Consider the following 13,896-nt stretch of genomic DNA (forward strand, 5'->3'; position numbering starts at 1 on the left):
GCCAACTAGGGTTTTGTAGCTAAGTCCCCTCCCTAACTCTATAAATACATATTGTCTCATCACAATTGTATACCTTTTGATAATCAGAGAAAATAAACTGCTTCTGATTTAGAGATCTAGGGAGGAAGACTTAGTTGATAGTATTGCACTATCGAATTGGAGTAACTGTTGTGGATCAATCAGAGATAATTGCTATGGATCAATCAGGTACACATACTCAATTATCATATACTATTATTGTGTTCTATGTTATATACAAATAGATCTTGGGTTAATTGTTAATTTATCTAACAGTAGTTCCATTGCTTTCCGATTCTTGATCATGCATTACGTTAATGTAATTTTTCAAGGAGGGCTCTTCCTCAATATAGTCACAACAACAACTCCCTTTCAAAAAAAGAATAAAAAAGTCACAACAATCATCTTTCATTTCAGTTGGACTTTTTCTATGTAATTAACAAGTAATATACACCTTTCTTTCTGTTGAAGTCACGCATTAAAAAATAAAATAAAATAAAAACATTTATAGAATATGGAGCCTATAGGCTAGCTATATACATTATATATATCTCTACTTAAAACTACAGGTACGTGTTTGTACATGTGTTCATATTACAAAATATGTATAATTTACGTTCCCATCACTAATGTGACCAAAAAAGTGAAAAGTATGTTGAGATTATAATTTACGTGACTTTGATGAAAACATTATATTCATATATTTAGACACACAAAAAAAGAGAACCAAAAGTCAGGGCCATGTTGACATTTTCATAAATAGAATAATACAAAAAGTCATTGAAAACTTTCTTTCTTGCTTTAGAAAAGGTCACAAGACTCCAAATTCTTTACAAGCGTGTTTGACTATTCTCATATATATGTAAATATATAATTCAATAAAAAAACGTTTTTCTGAATATATAATAGCCTCTCACATATATTCTCAAAATTAATCAGTACTTCAATTATTAACTTCATATATCTCTTCGAAACTGGTTTTGTGTATCTTTATTTCTGTTTGGTTCCTGGGAAAATTGTAATTACAATTTATACTTGACATGGCATTGACAGATAACCAAATCGCAGGGTTTCGGGAAGCATTTTCTTTGCTCGACAAGGATTCAGATGGTGCGTGATTTTTTTTTTTTTTTTTGCATTAAGTGTATTATTTCTATATATTTTATTTTGTAAATGTTAAATATTGGTGTTGGATATATAAATATATATTTAGGATTAGTAACAATGGAAGAGCTGGTTGGGATTATAGATTCATTAGATGAACAACCCACAAAAGATGAAATTCGGGACATGATGAATGAGGTGAACTGTGATGAGAATGGTACTATTGATCTTGATGAGTTTTTGAGTATTATGACAAGAAAGACAAAGGTACGTATATAATTATAATGTAATTTCAGTTTTTTTACCCTTAGAATTTAATAATTAATTCATATTTCTACTCAAATTAGTGCAACAGTGGCGGACCTATACCCTCGGGGGTAGAGGGTGCAGCTGCCCCCACTCAACCAAAAAAAATCTTTTAAAAAACTAATACATGTTTTTATATATTTTAACATATTTTATATATATGTTATATTAAATCTGTTTATATAAAGTTTATATAACAGAAATTGTTGCTTTTTAAAATATATATATTACAATTTAAATTTAAACTCACAATACATATTTCTTTATATTTCTTTTATCTTTTAGGTAAATAAATATTTTTTTAACGTTTACAAAAAAAACCAATCTTTCAATAAAATATATGATATTTCTAAAAAGAAAAGTATTAACTAAAATTATAATTAACAATAATTTTAAATATTATTATATATTTTTTTTTATAAATAGCACTTAAATTAAATATTTTTTAATAAAAAATAATATTATTTATTGAATAACATAAAAATAAAACTAATTATATATATACGTGCATTAACCTAATTATAGGATAAGATTATAGTAGGACTAAGCATAAATTCTCTACATGTAGAAAAGCTTTTTCGACTATTGATTTTAGATCATGTGGTCATTAAAATTTAAGGTGTATACTCTTACGATAAGACTTTTATATACAATTAATACTTTATACATATTATAATAATATATAATTATATATTTATTTTAAAAAATAACATAATATTAATAGTTAAAAAAATTTATAAATTTTTAATTTAAATTATTATTACTTTTTTAAAGTTAATTTGTATTATTTATATAGGTATTTATTTTTAAAATATAATTTTACATACGAATTTTACTATTAATTTTTTTATACTAGTAGCTAACTATAACAAAATTGAACACTTAAGTCTTTTTGCCACTAATTGGTTTAAACACATAGTTCTACTATAATTATATTTTAAATTAATTTTTTTTATATATTTTTTTATCAAGAAAAATAATAATTTCTATTAATCAAACCGAGTCAATTAAATCCAAAATGAGATTCTCTTTCAAAATAGAAACTCACAACTCTTTTACATTTTTAAGAACAATTTTATCTATGTTAGACAACTTTTTTTTTTTGTACAAGTTTGTCTACTCTACTATCTATAAAACTCGGATTCATACACAAATTTTAGTTAAGTCAAATGCCATAAATTGTTCTGCTAACACATTCTTATGAACATAATATAATTTGTATGACGCATTATATTCTAATATATATCATTTTTATGTATTTTTTAACATATTTATTTCTTTTTCAAATAAAAAAAAAAACTTAAAATAACAAAGCTCATTAAAATAACAAAAAAAAAATCCATTATATACATACGTACACCATATATATATAGCAACCCTCTTTCTAGCTTTTTTTTTTTTTGAAAATTTTTTTTTAATCAAAAAAAAAAATCACATGTGTATGTACACACTACCATACTATGTAATCTCTTTTTGACTTTAATTTTATTGGCCAAAACAATTATCTCATACCATGAGGTACAAACTAAGGATCCTACAATAAAATTACCTAAAGCAAAATATAATAATATGATTTGATTATATATCACAGGAAAATTTTGCGGACGAGCTTAAAGAGGCCTTCAAAGTATTTGACAGGAATCAAGATGGATATATTTCTGCCAACGAGGTATCTTTATGTATGAATGAGTTTTTCCTTTATTTATTTTTTGATATGTGATAGATTATAATACAAGAATAATTACTATTATTAGGAAAAAGAACAAAAGAAAAAACGAGAATAAATACTTAGGGGTGTTTTTTGTCGAATCTTTTTAAATTTATCCATACTCGATTATTTAATTATATATTAGATATTCAATTTTGTTATTCAATCTCATCAAATTAATTTCAATCATTTGATCGATCGATTAGATTAGATCAATTTTATTGATTGTATCTATTTCATGTATATTTATTACATTTTTAGACTAAGTATTTGTTAGCTCGGATTGAATCCATCTAATTTTTTAAATCTAATATTTATTGGATTTGATTGGATCAATCCAATCCAAAACAAAGTAAAAATTTAATCTTAATTTTCATATATTCTGATATTTTAAGTATAACAATATAAAATTTAATTACTCATCCAAATTAAATGAAAGGCTAATTAGGATTTTTGCCCCCTGAACTTTGACATGTACCAAATCATGCCCCCTGAACTTTTAAGGCCATTGAAAATGCCCCTGAACTATTGAGATTGTTGGATTTAAGGACTTTTGTCTAATTTTATTCAATTTTACTATTTCAATGATTGTTTATGTACTAAACTATGTTCCCAAGACTTTGATATCTACCAAATCATGCCCTTCGAACTTTGACATGCACTAAATTATTCCCCCTGAACTTTCATCCATGTTAGACTTTTTTACTAAAATTAGAAAAAAGTCCTTAAATCCAACAATCTCAATAGTTCAGGGGGCATTTTCAATGACCTTAAAAGTTCAAGGGGCATGATTTGGTACATGTCAAAGTTCAGGGGGTAAAAATCCTAATTAGCCTAAATAAAAATACTAATGAGTTCGATTGGATATTGGATGTATTGGATTCGGACATCCCATCCAATATCCGATCTGATCTAATTGGATATTCAAAAATCATATCCGACATAATTACATTTGGATATTCAATATTTGACGATCAAATGTAATTAGATTAGATCGATTTATGCGCCCCTGATTAATGCCATCAACACACAAATTATTATACTAACAATATATATATATATATTTACGTATTTAACTAGGTATTCAAGAAAACTAATTAATATTTCATAAAAAAAAAACTAATAAGTATTTTTGTTCCTTATATTACCATACTATTGCCTCTTAAAATTACAATTTATTAAAAATGTCTCTGAATTTTTACATTTATATGAAAAATTAGTATTTATTAAGTTTTGTTTCATTTTTCTATTTAAATGTTAGATATGTGTCATTATAAATTGGAAAATTTACATGGTATACTAACTATTTTGTTATTTTTTTACAAAAATACTGTCAGACGGTATTTTTTACTTTTTTACTGTGTTTTTTTATAAGTTTCATATTGCAGTATACTGTGTTAAGTTTTCACTGGTGCTCTACTAGTGTTTTTTAGTTATTCTACTGTTGTTTTGAGTTGTTCTGCTTTGTGTTTTACTCAGTATTTTTGAAAACTTTTCCGTGTGACAGTATTTTTGTAAAAGTTAACCCAAATTCCAGTATTTTTGTAAGTTTCCCTTATAAATTCGTATTTTTATTTCTCGAACAGAAATTTCACCACTACCTAGTCATACTCCTAAAAAAAATTCAAGATTCGTTAAAATTAATTCAAATATTAAAAGATAAGAAAAAAAAGTTTTGAATGACTAAAAGAATAAAAAAAATACCAAAATTTCAAAATTGATTAAGAAAATTTAATAAATTATTTTTTATTTAAAATTCATTTAGACAAGGAAAAAAAAAAAGCTATACTAAAATTAAATTTCATGGGAAAAAGCTTGAATATGTTTTATCTTAAAAAAAATTAAGTTTGTTTAAGTAAACATATATAATGAGTTGTTTTTTTTTTTAATTTTTTTTAAATAATTTTATTTTTTTATAATATTTTTAAGATACTGTAAATATAATTAAACTTGAATCTTTATATTTTCTTGTGATGAAATCATAGTTTGTTTAAAAAATCTATTAGTTTTTTAATAATTCTTTTTGTTGATTTTTTAAGATATGTGTTTGTGAATATAATTGTAATGCCTTAAACTTAGGCACACCACAGTGTCATACTGTTGTTGTGCTAATCCTGATAACAAGAGTCTAATAAGCCAATTGTATTTAAAATATAAAAGACTAAATAACTAAAAATAAACTTGTTTCATAAACTTTAAACCAAAATGTTTACAATGTTCGGGATACTGTAATTTTTTTTACAAAAACTAGAAAAGTCTCTCTAAGCAAAACCAAGAAACAAAAATAACAGTAGAAATTTTTTGAAATCATGCTCGGGGGGCCTAATTAAGACCATACAAGGCTCTTTTTAGCTTGCAAACCTCTCCTTACTTATGAGGCACACCAAGAGGAGGAACCATGTAGACCTCTTCATGTAAGTCACCATTCAGAAAGACATTCTTAACATCTATTTGAGATATAGTCTATTGATCCATTGCTATAAGAGTGCGAATAATAGTCATTTTTGCAACAGGAGAAAAAGTTTTCTCAAAGTCTATATCATACTGTTGTGAAAAATCATTAGCCACTAATCGAGCCTTGTACTGTTCAATAGACCCATCAAACTTGGTCTTGATTTTATACACCCAGCGAGAACCAATAGCATGTTTACTAGGAGACAAAAGTACCAAATCCCAAGTATGAGTCTTTTGCAAAGCATAGAGTTCCTTATTCATAGCACGCTGCCAAAGAGGGTTAATAACTGCCTCTCTATAGGACAAAGGCTCAGAAAAGACAATGAATAGATACCAAAAACAAAGTAAAAGAAGCAGAATAAGAAGAGTATGTAAAATTTGGTTGGTCAGTAGAGCTTACGAATGTATTAAGGATAGCGACGAGGAGGATCCACAATCTTAAGATGATCTGGAATAATTACAGGAGGAGGGGGGAGCGTTTTCAAGTTGTGAAGTACCAGTATCTAATGGAGAAGCAATTTCAAGTTGCAAAGTGCTAGTATCTAATTTTTTTTTTATGAATCAAAAATTGTATTAGCACAAAAAACAGTTTGCATACACCCAAATAGCACCCAATAAGGGCCTAAAATAATCAACTTTACATTTTTACAGCTATATCTTTTAGTTACATTTTATTTACAGTGTTTGAAACCACCTACTGTCTTCATCCGAAACTTTTTTAGGCCAAAACATCTCAATTATGAGCTTCAAATCCGATTTTAGCTATTTGATCATGGTGACATGGTTATGCTCTTCTTTTTTCCAGAATAGCTTGTTTCTCAGCAACCAAATGTTGTAGACAAGGCTGCAACTGTGTAAACCAGCTTCCTGAATTTGCTAACTTTGGCTTTCCCAAGCCATTTGATAATATGTGATTGTCCTCCAACCTAACTAGATTTTTGAAACCTATCAAAAGGACGCATGCGAGAGTAATGAAGAGGAAAAGGAACTGTAGAATTAGTGGATGATTCAGACTCAAACTCAAAGAATGGGTCAATGTGAATAAGATCTGATTTTGTCAAATTATGAGAATTACTAAGAATAGAAAAGGATAATTGCCAACCTATATTCCACATGTGAGTTAAATGAAACGTGGGGATTGTCCACGTTTCATGAGCAGTCATATTTGAATCAATCCTAAAAAGAATAACTGCTAACCTATATTCTTATAAATAGGGGCAAATTCGTGGAGAAAAAGAAAGAGCATTTTGGAGATTGAATGATTATTCAAAATCAGATATTGTATTATGTACTCTAAAAATATCGCTAATAATAAGTACTTATAGAGTATGTAGATTTTAACTACAAAACCACGTAAAAATATTTGAAGTTATTTTATCATTTATTATTTATTAATTTCTGTAAATGATGTATTACTAAAAGGCTATTTATTTTTTATTAACCAAAATCTTTATAGGATTATGACTACGATGACCGCTACTTTAACGAGGTCGTCTATCACTAAGAATTTTTCCACTTAGTTTGGAATCCCAGTAAGAAAAGTGAATCTTATACTTATAGTTACCATTGGGTGCCTATATGCGATATAATTAGGGATGAGCATTTGTTAGAGTTATTACTCTTAGTTGTTTATATGTGAGCATAATTTATTTGATAATCTCAATCACATAACATATTCTTAAATAATTAGAACTTATAATTTGGATATAATGATAGAGCTTTTCACAAATTTTCTAATGGTGTAAAAAACATTCAAATTTGACATTATAATTATAAAAATTTATGGCCAAAATACAAAACTACGAAAACTAATAATTAGGAGTCAACATCGACTCACCAATTTCTAGGGATAGCGAAGCTCAAAAATTTTATTTTTAAGGCCACAAAACTCAACAATTTGACACCACCCTACCCAAATTAGATTCTAACATCCTAACACGATGAAATATCAAGTTTTCAACATAAAATTATCATTTAAATAAAGAGATTAATTCAATTAATCAATTTCTACTATTGTTAGAGTTTTACCTAAACTTAAGCTTTTAAAGACTAGTAATTATGACACTAACAATTTAGTTCAAAGAATCTAACCCAAGTCAAATTACACAAGCAAAAATTCATCTTATGAACTCAATTTAGTTTAAAGAGTTATACCACTCAGCTTGTTTCATAAATTTAGGGTTCAAACCAAGACAAAAATTTTAGCAAACAATATTGCAAGAGATGAGTTCTAGAATCTTATACACTTAAAAAAGTAAATTTAGTTAATCATAAAGCATATTAATCAAATAATCAAATTTTACAAATGAACTCATAAATCAAAGACATACAAAATGAAAAGCTTAACAAAATACTCACCTCCACTCAAGGAAATTATAGATAAAATTAGAAGCTCCTCCTTAAAAATTATGTCCCAAAACTTGAAGGTTTGTTATTTGAAAGAAAAGAATAAATGGAGGAGATGAGGATGAGGACCAAAAGGTGGAGAAAATATATGATATATTCAAGGAATATTATTTAGGCTGTGTTGATAAGTAACAATGTAATTATTACGAGGGTAGTAAATAAATAATATAGTAGTACATTCTATTTAAAATAAATAAACAATATAGTAGTACATCTTATTTAAAATTTAATGTGTTTGGATATAAGATAGTAATTAATTATGAATTTTTAATATCTTATTTAGTAAAATAGTTAGTTACACGTAAAATAATATTTTTTTTTTTTTAGTAATTACACAGTGTAATTATACCTAATTCATTTAGGGGTATGAGAATTAGAAAGTGTAATTGAAACCTCTAAATTTTTACTAATTATACAATTATAGTATAATTACGTGGTTAGAAAAAACACAAAACTATATGGGATTAATTGAGGAATATCTCTTTTTTGTATCTATTAATCAAAAACACATTTATATTATATTTCATTAAAATATACTCACTTTTGTGGGTAAGTTACCCAATATATTATTATTCTCCACTTAAATCTAGCACATAATTTATATTAATCTAAGGGATATAATATGGACATCATCTATAAAAGTAGATATATTTTTTTAAAAATAAAAATAAATAAAATAAAATGAATATCTAATATAATTTTCACAAACTATGGTGCCGTTTGGTAACACTTTTGTTTTTTAATTTTTTAATCACAAAATGAAAGTAAAATTTTTGTTTTTAAAAATTTTATTTTTGAAAAACAAAACTGCGTTTTGTAACCACTTTTGTTTTTCAATTATAAAAACAGAAAACAAAAGTGTGTTTTGTAAAGTTCATTTTTATTTTTATTTTTTGATTTTTTTTAAGTCGGGTCTAGGTCCGGGGTTGGATTCGGGTTCGGGTCAGAAGGCGGGTTCAGCACCATGGCCGTGGGGAGAGGATTTGGGTCCGGGTCTAATCGAAATCTAAAATATTGATTAAGAAAAAAAAATTGATTAAAAAAATATTGAAAGTAATTTTTTTTGCTTTTAAAATTTTGATTTCTAATTAAAAAATTTAAAAGTGAAAACAGTTTTATAGAATATGTTTTTAAAAAATATTTTCACTTTTTTAATTTTAAAAACAAAAAATTGACTAAAAAAGTGTTACCAAATGCCACCAATAAAATTATTTTCAATTACACTAAATTACTTTCACTTTCCAAATGCACCATTAATGAATATAATAAAAAGGATTTATATCATGTTTAATAAATCATCTACTCTAAAAGACTGAAAAGCCGCAACAATACAAAATACCTTAATTATATTTGAAGGATAAGAAAGTAATTACATATTTAGTAGCAATTATTCATACATAACACTTATCACATATATTTCATCAAAAAAAAAATACACTTATCACATATATCATTTGTAACCCAATAATGGGACCCCAAACACTTTACCCTACTAACTTAATAATAATTACCAACAATACAATAGAAAGAATACACTATATAATAACATAATGCATTAACATAAAATGTAATAAAATTATTATTTTACCCTTAACAAAGCCAAATTATAAAAACACCATAAATAGAGATTTAAATTCAAATATTCACATCTTTATATATTAAAAGTGCCTATCTAACGGCATTTTTTAGTTTAACAGAATATACTTTAAAAATAAAAGAATATTCTATTAAATTTAACGATAGGTTTGATCCTTCCGTTAACTTTCAAAAATATATAAATAATTAAACCCAAAAAATTAAACAATCTTTTTTTAAACGTTTAAACCCAATAGTTAAACCTTAATATTAATATTGTTACACGATTAGCTTAACAGGCTTACACGATTTTTTTTTTAAACCCAAAAAATTAAACAATCTTTAAACATTTAAAGCCAATAATTAAACCCAAAAAATATTGATATTAATATTGTTACACGATTAGCTTAACAGATTAGGCGTACACGATTTTTTTTTTAACCCAAAAAATTAAACAATCTTTTTTTAAACGTTTAAACTCAATAATTAAACCCAAAAAATTAAACAATCTACCCACCCTAAATAACAATCATCAATATAAAATTTAAACTCTATACAAAAAAAATCATTTATAACCGTTAACATTCAAAAATATATAAATAATTAAACCTAAAAAATTAAACAATCTTACGTTTAAACCCAATAATTAAACCCAAAAAATATTAATATTAATATTGTTACACTTAAGCTTACACGATTTTTTTTTTTTTAAACCCAAAAAATTAAACAATCTTTATTTAAACATTTAAACCCAATAATTAAACCCAAAAAAATTAAACAATCTCTTTTTAAAATTAAAAAAAATAACTACACCGATACCCACCCTAAATAACAATCATCAATATAAAATTTAAACTCTATACAAAAAAATCGTTTATAACATAAAACATTTGAATAACAATGTGTATATTATAGGTTTATATACACAATTATGACATTCTTAACAATTAGTTTTATAAAACATATCGTTTTTAACATAATTTACAATTAGTCACTAAATTCTTAAACAAAAACTACAAGAACTTAAAATAAAACTAATATTTACGTGGCTTGCCACGTAACTCTATCTAGTATAATAACACATGTCATATTATATAATAATATGGTCTCATATTGATACTTAAACAAATTAATTAGGGGTTAGTAATTCTCATATAGACTTTAAGATATTACAATATAAAGCTTGAATATAATTTTTTAAGAATAATCTAGGTCAGTTTAAGTAAACTAATTTTTTTTTTTACTTTAATTAATTTTTTTTATTAATTTTAAGATTTTTATCAAATTTTTAAGATTTTTTTATTAGTTTTTACAAATTAAAAGAAAATTTTAATTTTTCTAATAAAAAAGGAAAAAATTTTGTGTTGGTCAAAATTCAGGGGGTAAAATACTATTAACGGTAAAAAAAGAATAATTATATATTTGTTATATTTCGAGATAAATTTTAACAAGAACTATATGTAAAGCGGCACAATCTAGTAGTGCCAAAAATTAAAGAGGTAAAAATACTTGTTATTCTTGAGAAAATGTGAGAAGCCGATTAAAAAATAAAAGGATCTATTATATCATTTTATTGTGGTATCGAATCAGGGTCGTTTCTAGGCATAGGTAGGTTAGGCCCGTGCTTAGGACCCACTCATTTTAAAGGCCCAAATAAAAAATATATTTTAAAAAATATACATATATTTTTTTTAATAATTTTTAAAAATACAATAAGGACTCAAAAATTTGTTTTTACCTATAATCCATTTCAACTCAAGATCGATCCTATATCAATTTAATGTATGATTGTTATTGGCGCAAATCTAATTATTCTATTTTTCATTTAAGATGGGAAAAAATTCCTTTTGGAATCCACTTCCCAAGTTTTCTCAAGAGATTTAGGCTTTGTTTTGTCATAATAATTATTATTATTTGTTGAACAATGATTATTATTTTTTAAATATATATAAGTACCAACTTTTTTAAAAATAAATGTGTAAATGGCGGCAAAATCCTCAATACTTTCGTTTTAGTTTCATTAAACCCCCACAACCTAAATTTCTGCGGGTAAACCCCCAATACTCGGGTTCTGTTAGCAATTTAACATTTCCGTCCAAATTTAGCTGTTAACTGCCAGGTTTGATTGTCCACGTGGACACAATATACACGTGGCACAATTTTATTGGTCCACCTAAAAAATTATTTAAAAAAAAAAATAAAAACAAAAACTAATTTAAAATTAAAAAAAAATTATAAATAAAAAATTAAATATATTTTTTTTTTCCTTTCTTTCTTTTTCTTTTTCTTTCTTTTTTTTCTTTTCTTTCTTGCAAACAGTCTTTCTCGATCCCCCTCTCTCTCAGCACTCGATCCCCACCTCTCTCAATCTCAGCCATCAGTCTCGCTCTATCACTCTGCCCAGACCACCGCCCACACCACAACCACCCTTACTCCGCCCAGACCACCCTTCCTCCACCCAGACCACCACATCTGCCCACCACAACCGAACTGCCCACACCACCAAAACCACATCTACTCACCAAAACCATCACCGAAACCTCCTTTTCAGATCCAAATAAAAATCGACATCCAGATCTAAACACATCAAAGAGACTTCAGATTAAAGAGAAATAAAATCGCAACTAACGGAGAAAGAAAATCGCAAGGGCGAGAGAGAGGGCTTACTGAACACGAGGCTCGTGAGGTGTGGGGCTCGTGAGATCGGAGATCTGTCGATCTCCTCCTTAGTGTCAGGCGAGGCTCGTGAGGGTGGAGGCGTGGTGGCCGCGGGGGTTTTGAAAACCCTAGATTGAAAACGAGAAAGAGAGAGGAGATCGAGAGAGAGTGATGTAGAGAGAGAGGGTTTGTTTCAGACTAAAGAAAAAGAAAAAAACAGAAAAAAAAAACAGAGAGGAGATCGAGAGAGAGGAAATCGAGAGAGAGTGATGTAGAGAGAGAGAGGATTTGTTTCAGATGAAAGAAAAAAAAAAAAAAAGAAAAAACAAGAAAGAAAAAGAAAAAGAAAGAAAGGAAAAAAAAGAAAGAAAAAAAAATGATTTAATTTTTTATTTATAATTTTTTTTTAATTTTAAATTAGTTTTGTTTAATTTTTTTATTTTTTTTAAATAATTTTTTAGGTGGACCAATAAAATTGTGCCACGTGGACAATCTAACCTGGCAGTTAACGGAAGTGTTAAATTGCTAACAGAACCCGAGTATTGAGAGTTTACCCGCAGAAATTTAGGTTGTGGGGGTTTAATGAAACTAAAACGAAAGTATTGAGGGTTTTACCGCCATTTACTTAAAATAAATTGCTACTCTCTTTTATTATTATTATTTTAATATATATAAGTACAACTCTTTTAAATAACTGGTCATCTCTTTTTTTATTATTATTAAAAATTAATTAAGTAACTCTAACAATTATAAATTAAGTTAATAATTAAATTTACTTCAATTTCAATCTCAAACAATTTTAACACTATTATTGATAAATTGTGCAGTTAAGACAAGTAATGATAAACTTGGGAGAAAGATTAACAGACGAAGAAGCTGAACAAATGATAAGAGAGGCTGATATTGATGGCGATGGTCAAGTGAATTATGATGAATTTGCAAGAATTATGATGCTTAACTGATAAATTACTGCAAATAATAACTAATTTAAACAATTTCCCACCTTTGCACATGCTTTATTATATAAACATTTTGAATGGAATAAAATTTAGAGCTAACTTTCTATTTTTAATTTTTCAAACTGGATGTTGGTATTCTATTTTTTTTTTTTTTTTTTTTTGAAGTGTTGGCTATCGATAATAAAAAAAATAGTTAATTAAGATTTTTATTCTCAAAATTTTGACATGTATTAATTCATGCTCTTAAACTTTTTAGACTAAAAAAGACTTAATTTTAATTTTAATCTTATTATAATCAATAAAGTTCATAAATCATATTTTGACTATCAATCACTTGGTTCACATAATGTTTATTTACATGATTATGTGCTTAATATATAAATCTTATATTAAATCCAGAACATATAGGTATTCACATTTATAGTGATATCATCACAGTGAAAACCATTTGTGATTATATGATTCAAAGTATTAGTCATGAAGAATTAATAAGTTAGAAAATTTACATGTCAAAATTTGGATCTATCTTATTGGGGGGGATTTACAAAAATATTAGAATTTTGGGAAAGTTTTACAAAAATATTGCCACAGGGCATTTTTTACATATATATTGCCCTAGAACTTTTTTATTTCTTTTATACTGTGTATACTCCAAAACTACGAAGCCTCTCTTCAATACCTACGGACCGAACCACCAGAGCAACAGCT

The 13,896-nt window shown here is 26.5% G+C and overlaps 1 protein-coding gene and 1 long non-coding RNA gene across 2 annotated transcripts; one reads left to right on the top strand and one right to left on the bottom strand.

Moving 5' to 3' along the window:
• Positions 1–920: 920 nt before the first annotated feature.
• On the top strand, positions 921–13,303 carry LOC115717691 (calmodulin-like protein 11). Its single transcript, XM_030646689.2, has 4 exons — positions 921–1,128; positions 1,232–1,389; positions 3,020–3,097; positions 13,057–13,303. Exons 1-4 carry the CDS (start codon positions 1,059–1,061, stop codon positions 13,189–13,191), a joined length of 441 nt encoding a protein of 146 aa, XP_030502549.2. The 5' UTR covers positions 921–1,058; the 3' UTR covers positions 13,192–13,303.
• On the bottom strand, positions 5,307–8,268 carry LOC133032464 (uncharacterized). Its single transcript, XR_009685092.1, has 2 exons — positions 7,949–8,268; positions 5,307–6,535 (listed from the first exon to the last, which is right to left on the bottom strand). It is a non-coding gene; the product is annotated as an uncharacterized LOC133032464 (long non-coding RNA).
• Positions 13,304–13,896: the final 593 nt, after the last annotated feature.

This window comes from Cannabis sativa, chromosome X (genome assembly GCF_029168945.1).
Source record: "Cannabis sativa cultivar Pink pepper isolate KNU-18-1 chromosome X, ASM2916894v1, whole genome shotgun sequence".
Taxonomy (NCBI): domain Eukaryota; kingdom Viridiplantae; phylum Streptophyta; class Magnoliopsida; order Rosales; family Cannabaceae; genus Cannabis; species Cannabis sativa.